The sequence below is a fragment of the Hevea brasiliensis genome, chromosome 14 (genome assembly GCF_030052815.1).
Source record: "Hevea brasiliensis isolate MT/VB/25A 57/8 chromosome 14, ASM3005281v1, whole genome shotgun sequence".
Classification (NCBI taxonomy): domain Eukaryota; kingdom Viridiplantae; phylum Streptophyta; class Magnoliopsida; order Malpighiales; family Euphorbiaceae; genus Hevea; species Hevea brasiliensis.
Window position 1 is genome coordinate 79786187 of NC_079506.1, and position 20157 is coordinate 79806343.

Consider the following 20157-nt stretch of genomic DNA (forward strand, 5'->3'; position numbering starts at 1 on the left):
AAGTTCTTTTGAAATACTATTTGAAAACATTATTTATTATTTTATTACTTTATATTAAATATGTTAAGTTTAATTTTAATTTTTATTTTTATTAAAAATATTTTTCTCAATAGTAACTCTAATAATACTAAATTTCTGTGTAGATTATTTATTTTATTTAATTTTTTTAATTTTAAACAATTAAATTAAAAAAAAATTACAATTGAATGAATTTTATTAAGTTATCAAAATAAAAAATTGAAAATTTTAATTTTTGCTTCAAATAAGCAGTTTAATATGTATTTTCTGTTTTTTAATCTTAAAAAATAATTCAAGCCCTTGTTTGGTTTAAAATAATTTACTTTCTAGACAGTATATGTTTAAAAAAATTATTAATCACAAAATATGATTTGGATATATTCGATTAGTATATTAAATTTCTAAAAAAACAGTAAAAATTATATAAATAATCACGAGAATAATTTTAATTTATATTAACAAATTTAAAATTTATCTATAAAATTTCCAATAACTATTATCATTTAACAATTTTATTTTCATTGTTAAAAGACTAATTATATAGTCTTTATTATTATTATAAATAAATTATAAATTTATAGAAACTTCTTATTGAAATTTAAAGATATTATAAAATAAAATAAGTTTTTTTTGGTCAACCTGATTTTTTTGTGGGTGGTTTTGACCCAGCTTTTAAAGCATGACTAAAAGGATCATGGCTCGTGAGTATCTATTCAATTCAAACGAAGAAAAGCTCCAGAGTCACGCTAGGTGGCACGTACTGCTCGTGACTCGTCACCGTTTTTAAAATTTTTGGGTAATGAGATGAGAGCCTTCTGTCCCATTTTGAACGTCTGTACAAACAAGTCAAATGGAAATTTAAGTTCCACACGATCATTGGCAATAAGGAGGTGTCCATGAATTAGGTTATAAATACTTAATATTTATAAATTAATTTAAATTTATAAATATTTAAAATAATTAAATATTTAATTAAATTACTTATAAATGATTAATATTTTAATTAATAGTTTGATTTTGATACGTTTAAAGGGGCTTGACTTAATAAAAATTAATTAATAAAATGCTTAGTATATATAAAGTTAATATAAACTTATAAACTCTTATTATCAGTCTCTTGCTACATCAATAATAAGATATTTATTACTTGTTAATTAAATTTCGACTCTTTTGATTGAATTTCTGTCTCAATCACTGGTAGAACAGAGTGTTCGGTTCAAATCGAATCGAATCAAATTGAATTATTAAAGTCAAATTAATTAAATTATCATATTTTAAAAATCGAACTAAACTAAAATGAATAAAAAATTAAATCAAACAAAATCACTCTATTTCGACTCGATTCGGTTTGAATCGATTAAATTAGTTTTTGAGTTTTGATATTTTTTAATTTAAACTTAATTTTTAAATTATTTTATTTGATTTTTATATTGATTTGAACCAAATAACTATTAATCAATAAATTAAATAATATATATATATAATTACATATAATTTATATATTTTTTATAAAATTAAATTTATTTAAAAATTAATAAAAAAATTTAATTTAGTTAAATTCAACTAATTTTTTTTCTTTAATACTCACCCGTAAATCACTAGAGGCACTTTGAGGAGAAATAGGATCTTGGCACATATTAGAGGTTGAGGAGGAACAGGACAATGGATGGACCTAAAATTGGGGGCCAATGGGGCACTTGCGCCTGTTGGCCCATTGCCCCCAAAGAGACCTATTGACTTATAGTAAAAATGTGTCCTCTTTAATCATTGAAATTTGTTCCCACATTAAAGAATTTATATTTATATCATGTCTTATTTTTTTTCTTTCATTTAATAATTTGAATTTATTTACAAATTTAAAAATTTTAATATTTTTAAATAATTTAAATAATTTATTGATTACACTTTATTTATAATTACTAAAAATTAAACAATATATTTTGACTTAAATAAAATTTTTGTTTGTCAATTTACTTTAATATAATCTTAATTTTTATCTTAATAAATAAAATAAATAATGCTATAAAATGTTTTACGTGCACTAAGTTTAGCTTTAAAATATTTATTAACATTTTTATTTTATATATATATATCATAATATTAATGTGTAATATTATTTTTGTATCACTTTTTAAAAAAAAAATTCTCAAATAATCACTTAAAAAAAAAACAATTTTTATTATTTCAATTTTAGTTGATTTTTATTATATAAAATATAAGTAGAGAAAAATAAATTAAAGCCATATTTATAAATTATATGCATTATTAAAATCTGGAGTGATTGTGTTTATATATATATATTTATAATCTCAATATATAATTGATAGTAAATAATGCATATTTTATATCTTTCATTAATTTAGAGGTATTTTAATTTTTTTTGTATAATATACTAATTCTTAAGAAAATAAAAAAATAAATTCTCATAATATTTTTAAGGTTTTTAATTAATTAATATGAAAAATTTTATAATTATAAATAAAAAAAATTAAAATACAAATATAAATAATGAATATAATGTGAAATGCAATTAACTAACGCAAATAACTACCCATTCTAAAAAAAGAGCACGTTGCGCCAACTCGTGGTTACCGTAACCATGCTTATTTACTCTATTTCAAGAATTAAAGAGTTCATTTAATTGTAAATTTTATTGACCAATAATTTTTTTCTATTTAAAGTTTAATTGCATCTTTGTTTTGTTATTTTTATTTAAAATGTTTAATTTAATAATTTTTAATTTTTTATTTAATTTAAATTAAAATTTTAATTTAAACTCAATTCAGTTTAAAATTTTTTTTTTAGAGTTTAAATTAAGAAATTTAATTTTAAAATTATGAAATTAAATTTTTTATTTTTTATTTCAATAAAAGAATAAAAAATTTAATTAAAATTTAAAATTAAAATTTTTTAATAAATATAGAAATTAAATTGAATATTTTATTTTTTTTATTTTTTACCCACTAATAATAACAATAATAATAATAATAATTTTACGGTCGGACGCGTGAGTTAACACGTGTAATAATGATCGGGAAACAAAAGGTAAAGCCATTAGCGAACAAAAAGCAGCTAAAAGCCAAAATCCAAAAAGTCTGCGCATGTGGGCTCTTTGAAACATAGAGTTCTTCTGTAACTCCCCACGTTAAACCCTAATTCCACTACAATATACGGTCTTTCGTGCATAACTCTATCGAATTTTTCTGTATCTCTTTAAGCTCATGGGTTGCTCATCTTCTCTTCCAGGTTTTTCTCATTTCCTTAAGCTTTTCAATTCTGACTTCTAGGGTTGGGTTTTTACTGTTGCAGATTAAGTCGATCGAAGTGCAATTTTGATGTTTATATCGTTTTCTGTTTGCTATAATTTGCAAAATATTTTGGATTTGTAGAGAATTGTGATGTTGGCGTCTGATTGTGTTATGGGTATGTAGTGGTAATTGGCTTCGGTTGTTGAATAAGGTTTCTTACGGTAGGGAGTCATCTAATGTTTGTTTCTTAATTTGATGAATTTTGTATGTACGTGATCATGTTTGGTATTTGGGCTTGGCTAGTGGTTGTTGATGAGAGCTGTTGTGTGCTGTCTGGCGACCCATTTCGAAATTGCTGCTAATTTGTTTCTTTCCCTCCTTCCTTTTGGGGTACTTTTTATAGATAGGAGTTCTGGGCGGTTGAGTGGACTTAACAATCCTGAGAGCAATGGAGTGCCTGATGCCAAAAACCTACGTGTAAAGGTAACCTTTTTGTGACCTTAGATGTTGACTTAAGTTTTTGGATTTCCTTTTATTGTTCTTTTTTTTTTTTTTTTGAACAATCCAAAATTGTATGTGGGTTGGGGAAGAGAGTTGTATTGGAAGGCAATTTTTTCTTCATGTTCAATTGGGGGCTAACCTGATTAGCATTGTTGTATGAAGTTGTGAAAATATGCCTATGACCCTAGCAAGTGGGTCGTTAAATAATGTTGCTTTTTCGCTTAACAATTTTTATATTTATATCATTTAAAAGAATGATGCCTTTTATGTGGAGATCTTTGACAATTTTTTTTTTTGGCATCCTCAATGGAAATGAATGCAGCTAATCCTTCATTCCTTTGCTGTGAACAGCTGGTATTGTTAGGTGATTCTGGTGTTGGTAAAAGCTGTATTGTTCTACGTTTTGTTCGTGGACAATTTGATCCAACATCCAAGGTGATGAGTTTGTCATTTCTCATTGCTGCTCCAACATGTCTTATCTTTTATACATTAGAGATTTAGAGTGAAATTTTATCAACATTCGTTTATGAAAATATGAGTGTGTGCTTTCTCCCTTAAAGTCTTTGGAATTATTCTTGAAAATTTAGTAATATGTTCTGGTTTTTATTATTTCAGGTAACTATTGGAGCTTCATTTTTGTCACAGACCATTGCTTTGCAAGATTCTACAACAGTTAAGTTTGAAATATGGGACACTGCAGGGCAAGAAAGGTATTGTTGGCAAAATTAAATTTTATGATGTTGTTTCTCATGGTGGAATTGTCCACCTGGATTCACTTCATTTCTCCTCCACAGATCTCTTGCTAAAAAATTCTAATTTCTTCCTTTATTTTTTCAGATACGCTGCACTGGCACCACTATATTACAGAGGTGCTGCAGTTGCAGTTATTGTATATGATATAACAAGCCCAGAGTCATTCAACAAAGCACAATATTGGGTTAAGGTAGTTTCCATGAATTACAATAGTACTTCTGTTTCTTCTCCCTATTCTCTGTCTCTTTGTTCTTCTTTTGAATTTCTTTGAGGTCAGAACATGGTCAAAAGGGTAAAGTTTTATTCTTAGGATTTAAGACAATTCTTCTGGAGTTGGAATTGGCAATCAGAATTTAGAAGTATGCTTAAATATCCATGTTTCAAGGTGTAAGCATTTTCCATTTAAGGCTGGAATTGTTAAAACATTTTGAACTTTTAACAATTATTTAGAAGATTAAGTTCAGAAAATAATGCCAATTTTTCATTTGTTAAATAAAAACATAGAGGCCAATATGGCATTGGCAGTTTATTAGAAGAGAAGTGTTTTGAGTATCATTGTTGATGAAATGCATTGATTTTGGTTTATCGTTCTTTGTTATCTATATAGCGGGAAGATTCAATAATTTGAGCCCCGCTAACTTTGCCATGGTAAAAATATTTTTATTTGCTTAACACATTTTGGTATAAGTATGCTTGAAATGACAAATTGGTCAGCCCAAAACTATTGCTTTATGTCTATTGTCTTTTGAAAAATGGAGGAATTTGAGATGGAGATTTGAATTTACTAGTGCTTGGATTCTTTTATTGATTAGATTTATGAATTTAAGTCAGGTTCATGAATATGGATAAAAATCTTACTTGAGTGTGAATTGAACTAGAAAAATGTGTAGCGTTAAATTCACCTCAAACAAATTCTTCTCTAAATTTATGAATTTTATTTTCAATTCATGAATTTAATCATTGAAAAATGCACTTACTTTCATTCGAACAATTTAAAATAAAATAGTATCCAATTCCTCTGATTTGAAATTCTTCAATCCAAACATAACATAAAGGAAATCGGCTCAATATTTCCATGCATGTTGTAGACATAGATTGGGCTGTGGGAGAGTCATGAAAACCTTGTAGAGGAGGAATGTTTTTAAGTTCAATTTGATTCACAATTGATTCATGTGGTACAAAATCATCTATAAAGGAAAATTGACATTGAAGTTTTGCAAATTTAGCATGTAGTGTGTTCTCTAGTTGGATTCTATTAGAGATATTAGAAATAACATCTTTGTAGAAGATTATTTTTCCTCCTATCTCAATTAAACTTCCTGTCTTTCTACTGAAAGCTTGGCAGGCATTATAAATGTGTTTGATTATGTTTCATAGTTATGATATATCCACCGCAATTTGTTCTGTGCATTGCTCTGCAGATGAAAAATTTTTACGTGGTTATATTGTTATGTTACAGGAACTACAGAAACATGGGAGCCCTGATATAGTCCTGGCTTTAGTTGGGAACAAGGCTGATCTTCATGAGAATCGAGAAGTACCTGTTCAAGTGAGTGCAACTTCACAATGAAGATCAGCATGAAGTGCTTTTTATTATGAGGTTACACTTTTTTTTTTTTAATTTCTTTCTTGAAGGATGGTATGGACTATGCTGAGAAGAATGGAATGTTCTTTATTGAGACTTCTGCCAAGACTGCAGATAATATAAATCAGCTGTTTGAGGTACCTCTGATCCTTCACACGTTTTTATGGCATGGTTCTGTATGTGATAATTATAACTGCAATGTCTTGTGAATTTCATAAGGCTTCGGTTAATTAACTTGTTACTTTAAAACAAGCAAAAAAAAGGGGGCAGGGGAGAAAGTATTTATTTGGACTCCATGCCTTTTGGTACAATGTCATTAAACTGGTGATACTCTCCCCTCAAGGTGCAGTTATGTGGCCCCAACAGAATTTAGACCCTTATTTTGGTATAAAAAAACAACCCACCCCCCCCCCCCCCCCCCACCCCCCCCTGCCAAAAAAAAAAAAAAAAAGAAAGAGTTAGGTGAGGAGGTAGTTTATATGTAATCAGTAATTATTACCACCCTTAAATATCTCTCTTTTTCACCCTTTCTATCCCACAAACACGCTCTCTTTGAAGGTTGTGTTTTCAGTATCTTCTTGATATTATGTTTCTTCAAAATCAGGTGTTACCACTATCTTTGGATAAGAAAATAGTCAACAACCAGATTGTGTAGGGTCCATTTCGATAAAAGCTGCACTGGCTGCACTTGTCAATAACAGACAATTCTTTTGGTACTTCATTCTAGTATCAGCTTGATCAGTCATTGGCTTTTTCATGATTTGTCTACTATAATAAGTTTTATTGATGAAAAATTTTTCAAATTGATATTCTCAATCCATTCTGGGGTTATTTTTCAACTATTGGTAATTTATTGACAGAATGAGCTTCTTGCTTATTGGTATTGCAGTACCTTTCTGCTTCGTTTCTTTAGGACTAGGAAGGTTGATTGGACTATTAATCTTGGTAAATTCCCTGAAGGGACTTGCATTACGTGATCAGGCTTTGGCCATGTAATTGGGCTTGAGTTAGTATTTTGTAAATTGGTAGGCATCTCTGGTAACAATGGGTTAAAGGCACAGTGTTCGAGCCCGCTACTGTAGGTTGAGGTTTAGATTCTCCTTGAATGAGTATCTAATGTGTGAGTGTGTTGCTTATGAAATTTGGGCATTTTGCCTCATCAGGATGGAGTTGGGACTAAAATGACTGTTAAAGGCTTAAATGAATATTAAACCTTACTGATCGATGTATTGAAAAGTAGCCCTGTTTGAAATTTGAATAATCTCAATGGATTGTAACTCAACATAAGCCCAAAACTTAAACCCTATTTCTCATCGACTTTAAGAATCATTAGAGAAGAACTGAACTTTGCTGTTACAGCTACACCTTATTAATGATGATAAAGATGATGGTCTTCATGAAAAGGGAAGGGAAATAAGAAATGTGGTAGAAGGTTCTATTTGAGCCTTAATTGGTAAAGAAGAGTATGGTAGCACTCTTTCCCTTTCCTTTGTCTAGGGAGTACTCATTTTAAGGTGAATCTTACCAGTTATAGTTTTCTGATTAAAGAATTCTCTGTAACATTTCCCCTATAATTAATCACATTCGCATTGGGAATGAAAAATGCATATGGATTTTGTCACAGCTGAGGGATTTTTATGATTATATTGAACAGTGAGTATATGTCAAGTGTCTACCAAGTACTGAATCTACTGATGGCCTGATGGTTTGAGCCCAGCACCTTGGTTTGATTTGGATTTTAGGAAGCTGTAGAATTTATCCTCATTGTGTTTTACATACTGAAATTCCAACTTGGAGCTGTAAGCTGATGACTTTTCCAATTTGGCAGGAAATCGCTAAGCGAATCCCCCGTCCATCATTATCATGATTGCTGAACCTTGTAATGGAATCAACTAATATGGCTTCTATAATGTTATGGAAACCTACTTGCCTGTATCAAAGTTGTTTATATGGTGATGTCTGTAATCTTTGCCCTATTTTGTGATTTGGATCTGAAGTTCTTGTTCCAACAATGAGATTATAAATCACATTTGAGCAGTTGACATATAAGATTAATGAAGACAAACTATCTGAAGGGATTCCATGACAATAAGGCTGAGATTACTAAGTTGTGACCATTTTAACGTCACTGTGCAAGTGCTTTGCCGTTGTAAATCTTCTTAGTTTCATATGCCTTCAGCCAATCGCCTAAACTGGGAGCTTTAATGTGTGGAACTTCTCTCTTCTCTTTCTGAATGATACACTAGAAATGGTCCTTAGAGGAGCTGAAACATATAAATTTACACGTAACCACTCAAAATAAATTGAATGATCGAAATTATTGAATCCTAAACATACTAATAATATATTGGATATACACATCATAGATTATTGATTTTTCTTTTCTTTTGTAAGAATGAAATTTCTATACATTTGGCCGTTAGTCTTCAATATTTTTCCGCATTTTATATCATGGCATAGAGCATGAATATTTTGTTGAAACATGCCTTCTCTTTTTATTGAGTTCATGCTTCTATTGAAAAGCGACATGTGCTAATGACTCACAAGCAAAGCAGACTTTGTGTCTTTATCATGTCTGTTGAACGTTTCAAAGATAACCTGCTATCTTCTGTTCTGATTTCTAGCATCAGTTCACAAGGACATGGCTAGTCAAGAATCTATGGACCTGTATATGCTTGGATCCTCTTAATATTGTAAGTGAATGTCAAGCCCTTTTCATGTGCTGCCTGGCACCACCATTGTGTTTTGTGACAGATTATCCAATGTCATTTTCCTGTGTCACTTTTGATCAAGTTGTGATACTTCAATAAATACCACTTTCTGCTTGGACTTCACCACCCTTGAAAGCTAAACCCAACATTTACATGGAGCTTTCAGTATCAATTATGGTGAAGTTCCTTCTGGGACATCATCATTTTGCAAAACCTGAATTCCTGATCCCTGGAATATAATTTCTGTATTTCCCTGAGAGTTGAATAAACACTAGATGTTTCAAGTAATTTCTAGGTCCAAGCAATGGATAGGATTTGTTTGTTTGTTTGTACTCAAAGGTAGGCTGATGCTTTTCATCAAGTGGGGTATAAAAAAGAAGAGATAAGAGTTGAATGGATTCAGGCTGTTGTAAGTATCTGACAAACCAAGATATGAAACTTAATGGACTGCTAATAAACATTTATTGCACTGTTTTAGCTAAGGCACAAAACAGTACCATAAGGAAATAACCAGTTAGAAGACAGGTTTACCAATTGTGATGGTTCAATTAAAGCATTAATAGATCCAATTAGGAAACAATACACATTTTATCAATTTTATTCATTCTAACTCAAATAGAAACTTAGCAATCTTGGTAGGCTTGGAGGGGCCAAGTCCCCTTTTGTGCTCCCCTAATCTCCATACCTGTACATCAAGTATTGCTGAACAACAAAATGTGCTCATTATGGCTACTGTGACCAATATCTAATCGAAAAGTTCCCTATATCCCTGTGAAAAACCATTTGAACATGTTTCAGTCAGTATTCAGACTGTGCACCATGTTCATTCTATCAAGTTCAATACATCTAAAAACATGAGAAGGTTTACCAAAAATGAGTTCCATAATTGAGAAGAGAAATATGGAGAGTGATTTAGAAAGAAAAAGAAAAAGGCTTTTAGTTGAACACAAAATTTTCACTATTGAAACAAGAACTCAATAATGCTTTGATTATTATAGCCATTACTGTTTCTTTTCTTTCATGTTCTAAATGTCAAAGTGAATATCAAGATGGTTAAAGTTGATTACCTTCTTTCTATTGTATTATGCAGGGATTCATATTCTTTTTTCTGTTAACTTTAGCCTTTTCACTAAACCTACTTGCTATTGATGAGATCATTTATATCTTCTCTTGTTCATCTTCAGCTTTCATAGAATTTGCAAAACTATTGCTTAGTATGACTTGGTGTGATCAATCTTTCTAATCTGTCAAGCCTCTCTTGCTACAAAATTATTGCACCATTATTTTGACTTTTAACCTTCACTGATCAAAGTGATTGAGGCATAATCTGGAAAAAAATATCATAAATGCTTTCAATTCATAAGTTTAGAAGACTCCTAATCAAGTTTGAAAATATAGCATGGAATCTTCAAAAGATTTTGTGAGTAATATAATAGTAACTTTCTTTCAAAAATGTGAGGAATGAATATTGGATTCGAGTCTGTTCATTTACCAATCTAGTAAAAGATTATGAAAGGGAAAGAGTTATTCTTTGTTGCTTAGTCTATTACAAGAGATTATTTAGTGTACTTAATGCATATGCAACACGTATTTTCATTAACAATCATATATATATATATATATATATATATATATATATATATATATACACACGCACATACAAAGTAAGAGAGAAGAAGGCTAATGAGATGTTGATCTAGTGGTAAAACTAGCTAAAGTTGGGTCTTTGGGACCAAGAGATATAAGTTCAAATCTCATTAGTGTTGGGTTGATTATATTTTCATATTATTATTATTATTATTATTATTATTATCAGTATTAGTATTTTGTATAAATTGGCTTCGACTAGAATTCAAATTTGAGATCTCATATTCTTAAAAATGACTCCATTACTATTGAACTAAAACTCATTTGCTATTTACATATTATTTAGTCGTATGTTTGTGTATTGTAACTCCAATTATACCTGACATAGTTATGATGTAATATATACTATTTATCTTGGAGGGAAGAAAAAGAGAAAAAGAGCCTTGAGATTGACTCAATAAAGCTACATTCATCTCATCTCATTTCATTGCCTCAATATTAATTCCATAAAATTCAAACTTACAACTTTTTTATTTCTGTCATTACATTTTGCCTCGACAATCAATCTTATCAAGCTGAATTCTCAATTTCTCACTTATTCACACTGTGAGATTGCATGAGATTCTGTGGGCTCTACTCTAGCTCATAAAAAAAAAAAAGAAAAGAAAAAACCTCTCCTTGATTTATATCACTACAGTCTACAGAGTGACTAAAGCATTCAGATTCAGATGATTAGAACTGGGATCAGAATATCCTTTCAAGTAAGATTTAGTTAGGAACTTCTTTAAAAATTACATATGCAGGGCTTGAGCTTTAAAAAAGTTTGATAGTTTCATTTTGCTTTAGTTGTTAGTAATATGAATTAGTTGATAATTTCTATGTTTGTATGTCTTTTTTGGTACAAAAAGATTTAGGGGTAGGTAGGGTATCTCAATCCTAGGGCCAAGGAGAGCTTATAGACCCCTGGAGATTTATAGTAGAGTTTATGTATCGCCCACCCACTAGAAACTTCGACAGCCATCAATTAAATTTAAATTGAAGATAAAGTGCATCAAAAATTAAATCCTTAACTGTTAAGTCCATCCTCCGTGGGCAAACAAGAAGTTTTTGACTTAATTTATAAATGCCAGAAAACCATATGTCTATACATTGGCATTTGTTTCCTTTATGAGGGCAATTGCAGCCGTGGTTCCAAGTAAAAACCTTTAGGGAGAATTTTGCAGGAGCTTCTGAAAGGCAAAATCAAGGAGCAAATGGTATGGTGACTCATAACCCATTAAGGTACAAGCTCTCAAAGAATTTTAAAATGTTTGGGCCACATTTGGAGCTCTTGATGGGACTAACCAACCTAGTAGGGGACAAACCCACCTGAAGCTTAGCAATAATTGAATTGAGGTCCATTTTTGGCAATAGTGGTTAATCTTTGAGCAATTTGGACTTGTTGCTTTAGTCTCTCTTTAGTGTGATAACATCTCAATCTTGTCACACCCTATCTTCTGACTGTAGTTGGCGTGACCCCAACAAGCTCTTATACAAACTATGCATTGATAGTGTTGGGTTAGACTCATAATTGAGTGTTCTTATTATTTGGGGTATAGTAAAGCGTGGCAGATGGCACTTGCATGAAATTCAAGAGGAGATTATTACCGAAGAGATTAATATTACAAAAATTTAATTAAATTATTTTTTTAATCTATTATTATAATTCAGTTCCTTTTAACTAAAATAATTTATTAAAAAAAAAAAGAAATTAAATATAATTTTGTTAGAATTTAGTGAAATTCTTTTCTTATAAATAAATGATTTGAAAGGAAGCCCATTAGAAATTAATTGGGTACCGATAATATCAAGTGTCAAACTCAAATTTATTAAGAAATCAAGAAAGAATATAAGAAGGTTATTGAAAACCGCCCACCCTAATTAAATCGACCTATGAAAGTCGCAGCCTATGAAAGTTACCGGGAGTGCTTATCGGGATTAGTAATTGTAGTCGGCTAGGTTTTTTTTTTTTTTTTTTTTTTTTTTTAAATATATAGGCAAATGTAAATTTGGGAGGATAGGTTTTTTTTTTTTTTTTAATTTTTATATATCAATTTAGTCTATACCTATTAGAATATATTTGAGTAATTTCTGATTCGATTTATGATGAATTCAAATTTAAAGAAATAATATTCATATTAAATTTAATTATAGTTAAAATGTAATGCCCTGAATAGGTTTAGCTATTAGGGTTAGGGTTAGGGTAGGCACATAATTTCTATTACCCATTTAAGAGATGGAAAAATATTAATGCGATTTGAATTTTGAATTTTTTAAAGGTTAAAATATATAATTTGCCATTGAGCTACCACTACTGTAAAAGTTTATATAAAATTAATGTAACACTAATTTCATTTTTTTTACATATTAATTATAATTTTTTTAATATGATTTGAACTTTTAATAAATTAAAATAAATAAGTAAAATTTACAATGAGTTTTACAAATTAAAACTATTATTTTATGAAATCTCTCTCTTTTTCTATATATTATTATTCTTTTCATGTCTTGTGAAACTAATTCTCTCTCTCTCTTATTACTGTATACCTTTTTCCGCTCATATGCAATTATGCTTTCCATGTGTCCTCCTTTAAATGAAACTCTTTCTCTCTCATTTTCTCAAAAAATTTTATGGTAAAATAGTTATTTCACCTAGAATATCCTACATGACAATTTAATAATGAGTAAATATGTAAATATATGTAAATTTCAATAAAGAGGTATGCATAAGTGAGTCCGATAATTTTATATTACCTTGCATTTTTTACAAAAAAATGTAATATTTATATATTTATCTAAATACTATTTATTTGCCATTGCATGTTAAACGAATTACTGCATTACTATATAATTTTTCCTCTCTCTCTCTCTCTCTCGTTACTATATATCTCTCTCTCTTCATATACTATCAATATCTCCTTGTGTCCTTCTCTAAAACTCTCCCTCCCCCACCTCCACCGCCCTCTCTCCTCTCTCTCACTCTCTCTATTATTATATATCTCCTTCTCTCCATGTGCTATTACTCTCTTTATATATCATCCTCTAAAACTCTCTCTCTCTCTCTCTCTCACACACATACACATATTACTATTTTTCTCTCTCCACGTAGTAGTACGTATGCTCTGTGTTAGGCAGTAGTACGTATGCTCCTCATGTCCTTTTCAATTTCTCTCCCTTAACTATTGTGCTTTCTCCTTTTCTCTCACTCTCCCTGTACCATTACTATATTTATATTTTTAGTATAATTATAATAAAATGTATAAAATAAATGAATTGATATAGTGTATACAATTCTAGTAAATTGATAAACTTATGAATGGATGAATTGGTATGTTAAGTATATAGAGTAACTATAAGAAAGAAACTATGAATATTAGACAATGAAAAATATATGATACTATATATATATATATATATATATATATATATATATATATATATATTAAATTTACATATTAGTATAATTAATAATCAAAACTAATAAAGTTTTTTGGAAAATAAAATTATTACATTAAGTTTTACAAATTTATAGTTTAGCTCAATTATAAACTTAATATTTGGCTCATAAATTAGTTTATACATGTGTTTTTATTAAATTTTAATATTTCAATAAATTTATTTATATATTAATTTTACTAATTTTTTGTGATTATATGACTTAGCATCCAATAATTATTAATAAAATTATGATTTTATGATTTTTAATGAATTAATGTAATTCTTTTACTTAGTTGTTTTTACAATCTTGAATTTTTTTGATATTGTAAGTTTTCTTTTTCAACTTTTTGGATGGGTTTAAATAGCGCGTAGGTGGTAATAATCAGATTTAAAATGGGTATGGATGGTATGCAGATAGTAGTAATATGATTTTTTGATTAAAATTAGATTAAAGTATTGCAAATTTGTGACCAAAACGTGTAATTATTAGAGTTATGCTATCAATTTGAAGAACGCAATTTTTGTTTAGTTGAGGATTGAGGGAGCAGAATTCGAACTTGAGTCTATCAATTAAATTATATACCTTTAGTTACTAAAACAAACAAACCAGACTACTTAGCACAATGTAGAAATTGTGGAAGATGATATTGAGCTTCTAAATGATCCAAATGATTTACTCATGAATATCCAAGAAGGGGAGAATGAAAATAAATTAGCATGAGATGTTAAACAATATTGCATTGTTGACTTTGTTGATATTGTATTGTGTTTGTTTGTTCATATTGCATTGACTTGGTTTAATTATTTGTGTTTGCAAATATTAAAATCTTCATATATGATTAGAAGAGGAGGAGGCAAATCCACAATTTTTTGAGGTCGAGAATTTTTCTTGTCTAAACTTCAAGACATAATATATATATATATATATATATATATATATATATATAGAGAGAGAGAGAGAGAGAGAGAGAGAGAGTATTCACTTATTAAATACATGAATTTTGTATATTTATATTTTTTATTTATAATAAATCGAGTTTAAGTAAGAATTTTCATATTTATAATGAATCGAGTTTAAGTAAGAATTTTCATATGAGTGATAATATGAATAGAGATGAGATTTATATGAATAAAAATTGAAACATGTAATTATATTTATTGTTCATACAGGAAAATAGATAAATTTAAAGGAAAATTCTTATAATTAAATATATAATTATAAGTACTCAAATTCAAATATATAATTAAAAAACTAAACAAATAGCAACATATTATAATTAAAAAAATTTGCCATTATTTATTAAAAACAAAACTTATAAAATAGCCACGATTTACAAATGAAAAATTTGTCACCATTTATTAAAAAAAATATAATACTTTAATTACTTATAAAAGTAACAAGACAAATAGGTTGCTATTCCCTCCATTTTATTTCAAGTGTTTCTTTAAATTTTTTTATAAAAATTAAAAAAATATTAAATAATTTTTTATAAAAAATATTAATAATTAATTAAAATATCTTTATATTTAATTAAGTTAGAAAAAAATATAAAAATAGAGATAAATGTATACCATAGTTATGCTAATTACCAATAGTTTTGATAAGATAAATATATAAATTTCTAACATATTAAGCGACATTTTTACTTTTTATATGAAAAATAAATTTTATTGCTAAATTAACAACGGATTTTTTTCCTCACTAATTTGTTTAGCAAGAAGAGTTTTAACTCTAATTACTATTTGTCATTATTCATTGCTATTCTTGATGAGCAACTAATTTACCCATAAACTCTGTAATTTTAGTAGTCTACACTTAATTAAACTATTTCATATATTTAAATCAAACGTTTGATGAGATTTCGCCACTAGTGCTTAATTTTTTTTTTAAAGTTGAATTTCGCCACTAAAGCCACTTTTTTTTTTTTTTGACAAAATTGGATTTTTCCATTAAAACCTTTTGCGATATAGTATTTGTGGCGAATTCGTGTCGATTTTAATTTTTGTTACTAAACTTTTTTGTGGGGAAAAATAAGATTTTAGTGGCAAATTTTTTCCCCAGCAAAAATATATTTTTTTGTAGTGAATCTTATGATTCATAGCTTAATTTAGTAGTTTAAGATATATTACTCACTTGATAAATATTACTTTGAGTTTTCATTTTCTCAGTTTTATATATAGAGAGATATCATTATTACTCAAAAAAACAGAAGTAAGAAGAGGATCTGCCTTGCCTTAATTTTATTTAGCAAAATGTCCATGATTCCTCTCTAATTCCTAACATAAAGAATGACAAGATTATGACATGCATCTTTGAGACTTGAATTGCGTCAAATTTTGATTTTGTTTTAGAATTCCCATTTAACCTAACTTAGAATTCCCATTTAACCTAACTTGGTGGGTCAGATTTTTTTTTGGGGTGCATACATGTCTTTAAGTTCTAACACCCATAATGACAAGAACCTTATCTTATCTCTTTTGGAGTAAATATCCATCATGTCTATGCCCTTATCCATTGTTTTTCTTTTTTTTTTTTTAATTTTTTATTTTGACCAAATATCTCTCATGTGTTGCAAATTTTTGGTGGACCACTTTTAAATGTTGAAGCATAGGCTAATAATATTATTAGTGAGTTGAACTTGGAAAATAATGACATATTGCATTCCACCACCAATCCATCCATTATTTATTATGCTAAATGCTTGACAACTAATTTAATTTATAAAGATATTTAGAGCCCTTTCAAATAATTTGGAAAAGTATAAAAATCCAATAAAAAATATAGCTCAATCTCCACATTGTATATATATATATATGTGTGTGTGAGTACAAAAACTATGATAAACTTATGTATAAAAACTTGGCCAAAAAGGTATTGGTCCCCTGAAATTTTTTGAAAAAAAAAAATATTAAGGGTATATTGATAATTTGAAACTTATAAGTATAAAAGTCTTAAAAAATACTTTTATTCCAAAAATTTGGGAATTTATATGGATTATTTTGGGTTAAATCCTCATAAATGTGTAATAGTCAATTTAAGTTTACCTTTTTCTTTCTATCCTCTAACCTAATTTGCTCTAACCACCTCAAAAAAATAATTCAAAAAAATTAAAAATAGTAGTTCATTAAGCCAGCAACTATTTTACTTCAACTTGTTTAATTTTGAGAAATTTTATATTCTATTGGATTTTTTTGGTAAATCAATAATAAGTGATAATCTTAATGTGCCCTATTTTAATTTTTTAAGTTTTTTTTTTAATTTATATAGTGTGATATTTCAATGAGTAATTTTTTTAATAATATAAGATAATGAATTTATATAAAATTTAGAGGTTATGAGTATATAATAAAATTTCATTGAAAATTGTATCTCTAATTTCTTTTTTTTATCTAAAATTTGGATAATTAAAAAAGTAATTGATATATGATATTGAAAAATTTGATCTATAAACAAATTTATTAATATGAAAATTTAGTAAATTATGTTTCATATTATAATCTCAATTCTCAATTCAAATGTGTTAACTCATGAATTGATGAGACATGATTGTAAATATTGACAATGTTTTCAAAAAATAAAGAATAAAAAAAAATTTATTTTAATATAATTGTGATAATTTATAATAATTTTATTTATTTATACATATTTTTATTTTTTTATATATTTTTAAAATAATATATTTTTTAATTAAATCTTAATTAAAATTTCTGTATCGATCACTGAATACTGACGAAAGCCGAAATCTAATAATGGTGATATATTGAATTAATAATTCAATAATTAGGTATATTTATTTCCTTATTTAAACATTTAAAGTTTAACTTTTTATATTTTCATTTAATTTTTTTTTATGAAGTTTATTTTTTAAAAGGTGGTGGCTGTAAATGCCTTGACTGTAAATAAAAACCAAAAAGGTATAGCCGACGCACCAACTGCAAACTGAACAGATAAAGAGGTGCACGTGCAGAAGCTGAAGAAACTGATTCACACCCAATCAGCATTTTGGTCCCAATCGCAGGTTTCATGTTGCAGTAGCCAGGTTTTTGTCACATATATAATTTCCCATGTGCCTGGTCGGTGCATCCAATTGATCAATCTTAGTTTAAAAGAATAAAAACCATGCAATTTTTTTTCCTAAGTGAAAAAATAGGAGCCCACCAAATGTAACGTAACGGTCATAATTTTTTTAAACTCGAGATTGGAGTTACTGGTTTAATTCAATCAATAAAATGAGAGTTACTATCGAGTCTGAGATAGCACTCAATGATACGCATCATTTGATTGCTTATTGTCAATGCATTACTCTTAAATAGAAACAATATTTAGCTATTATGTCAATATGAAGAATTGAATTCAAGTGAGACAAGACTCTCTCACTACATTAACCATCAGACTATCATGCTCTAATAATAATAATAACAATAATGATAATAATATATATATTTATATTTTAAGCTTATGATAAATTAACTTTAAATAAAATTTTTTCATGAAATTAGCATTATATTTAAAAGTATTTAATTGTCTTTAATTTACTAATACTAAAATCATTTTCAAAATCATAAAATTTGAAATTTGAATTATAATTAAAACTAATTATACCGTAAAAATACTTTAGAGATCTTGAGAAACGAAGAGAATTTAAGTAGGTAAAAGTTATTATATCTTAATCAAATTATCCTACTTAATTAATATTTTATGTTATCTCTACTTCTCACAACAAAAAGAAACTATGACTAATATAGAAAATTTTTATTTAGATTTAATTTATTATAAATTTAAAATATAAATATGAGAGATTTATAAATTTAATAAGCAGACGGATCGATATATATTGAGGAGCTGGATGTTTCTGTCTGAGTCCTAAAATAATGAAGGCACCCATCACCATCATTGGCAGAAGTAAATGGTAATACTAATTCGGAGAAACAAATGAAACGTGATACAAGTTAACTCGTTGTTTACCGTGTTGGATTTAAACATGATCTGTGAGTCCATGGGAACCCATGAGAACTGCAGAGGACTTGACATAACTCTTCCACGGATATTCAACATTGGCCTGGTGGTAAAGATTCAGAGATGAATCAATATATATATACAAAGCTTTGAACAAATGTGAAGAACTAACCATAGCGGGAATAATAAAGATCATCAAATCAATCATTAGAAACATGCAATAGCATATCACTTGTGATCATCTATAAGGTGGAAGTTATTGAAGGATTGGTTGTTAATTTTATATGGCTTATCTATTGCTTTTTTTTACTGTGGATTCTTTGATATAATTCTTGAATAGGATTCTCACCTCATCATTGATGCCTTAACTTCATCGAAGCAATCCATATCACTAATACTCTAGCTTGTTTTGGAGAACATTATTAATTATCAATCATAGGAAATTCTTGTCGAAACCTAGTCCATCATGAATTCAAAATACAAGCATATGAGACAATTTAATAGGTGAATTCTACTATATATCTTGTATCTTAGATAGATGACAGATCTAACTTAGATGAGTAAAGGAAAGAAAGGGAAAGAGATTTATTAAAGAGAAGATATTTATTAGAGAGGGAGAGATAGATAGATGGATGGATGGATAGATAAATAGACATATAGATAGATAGATTTATTAGAGATATATATATCTATCAGAATGAGAGATTTCATCAATTGATCTATCAATTAAGAGAGAATATAATTTAGTTTAATACTATAATTATGGCTAAAATTTATAAAATATATAACTATATTTATTCAATTAAATTTAATAATTTCATGATTATTTATTTACTAATCATCATAATTACACTTTTATATTTTTTAATTTTTTCATTTATTTATTTTTATGAGTAAATATATTTTAATTGTGTATGTTAATTAATTTATTTTTCATAGAAAATATATTGTAAAAAAGTGAAAAAATGTAATATGTAAGGATTTTGAATATTGGAAATTTATTCTCATATTTATTCTTCTTAATAAATTTTGAATTTATTTATCTCAATTTTTATTATTATTCCTTCAATTGTGAGGTTTTGGCTTTTAGTTATTACAAATGGAAGTAAGACCATTGATTTTATTTGAGGTAAATTACACTAAGTAAGACCATTGATTTTATTTGAGGTAAATTACACTAATTATTTCTCAATTTAGATAATTATTTTATTTTAGTCACTAAATATTAATTTATTGACATAAAATCTATTAATTTTAATTTTATTTTAAAAAAAGTGCCATTAACCTGTAATTTCTAAATAAAGCTATATTTTTTATACA

The 20157-nt window shown here is 27.7% G+C and overlaps 1 protein-coding gene across 2 annotated transcripts; it reads left to right on the top strand.

The window, feature by feature from the left end:
• The first annotated feature begins 3083 nt into the window (after window positions 1-3083).
• Window positions 3084-8197, top strand: LOC110652340 (ras-related protein RABF1). 2 transcript variants are annotated; one of them, XM_021807908.2, is made up of 8 exons: window positions 3084-3264; window positions 3670-3749; window positions 4119-4202; window positions 4383-4477; window positions 4605-4710; window positions 5980-6069; window positions 6156-6242; window positions 7760-7905. In XM_021807908.2, the coding sequence occupies exons 1-8, from the start codon at window positions 3240-3242 to the stop codon at window positions 7760-7762; spliced, it is 570 nt and encodes a 189-aa protein (XP_021663600.1). In that variant the 5' UTR covers window positions 3084-3239; the 3' UTR covers window positions 7763-7905. The 2 variants fall into 2 exon arrangements, with proteins under 2 accessions (XP_021663600.1, XP_021663599.1); XM_021807907.2 differs by lacking the exon at window positions 7760-7905 and adding an exon at window positions 7934-8197 and having other exon boundaries at window positions 3085-3264.
• The last annotated feature ends 11960 nt before the right edge of the window (window positions 8198-20157 follow it).

Excerpts from the sequence above, each read along its gene's own strand:
- LOC110652340 (XM_021807907.2), top strand. The coding sequence starts at position 3,240 with ATGGGTTGCTCATCTTCTCTTCCAG. Across the intron at positions 3,265-3,669 it reads TTGCTCATCTTCTCTTCCAG|ATAGGAGTTCTGGGCGGTTG; the intron begins GTTTTTCTCATT and ends TACTTTTTATAG. Across the intron at positions 4,203-4,382 it reads AATTTGATCCAACATCCAAG|GTAACTATTGGAGCTTCATT; the intron begins GTGATGAGTTTG and ends TTATTATTTCAG.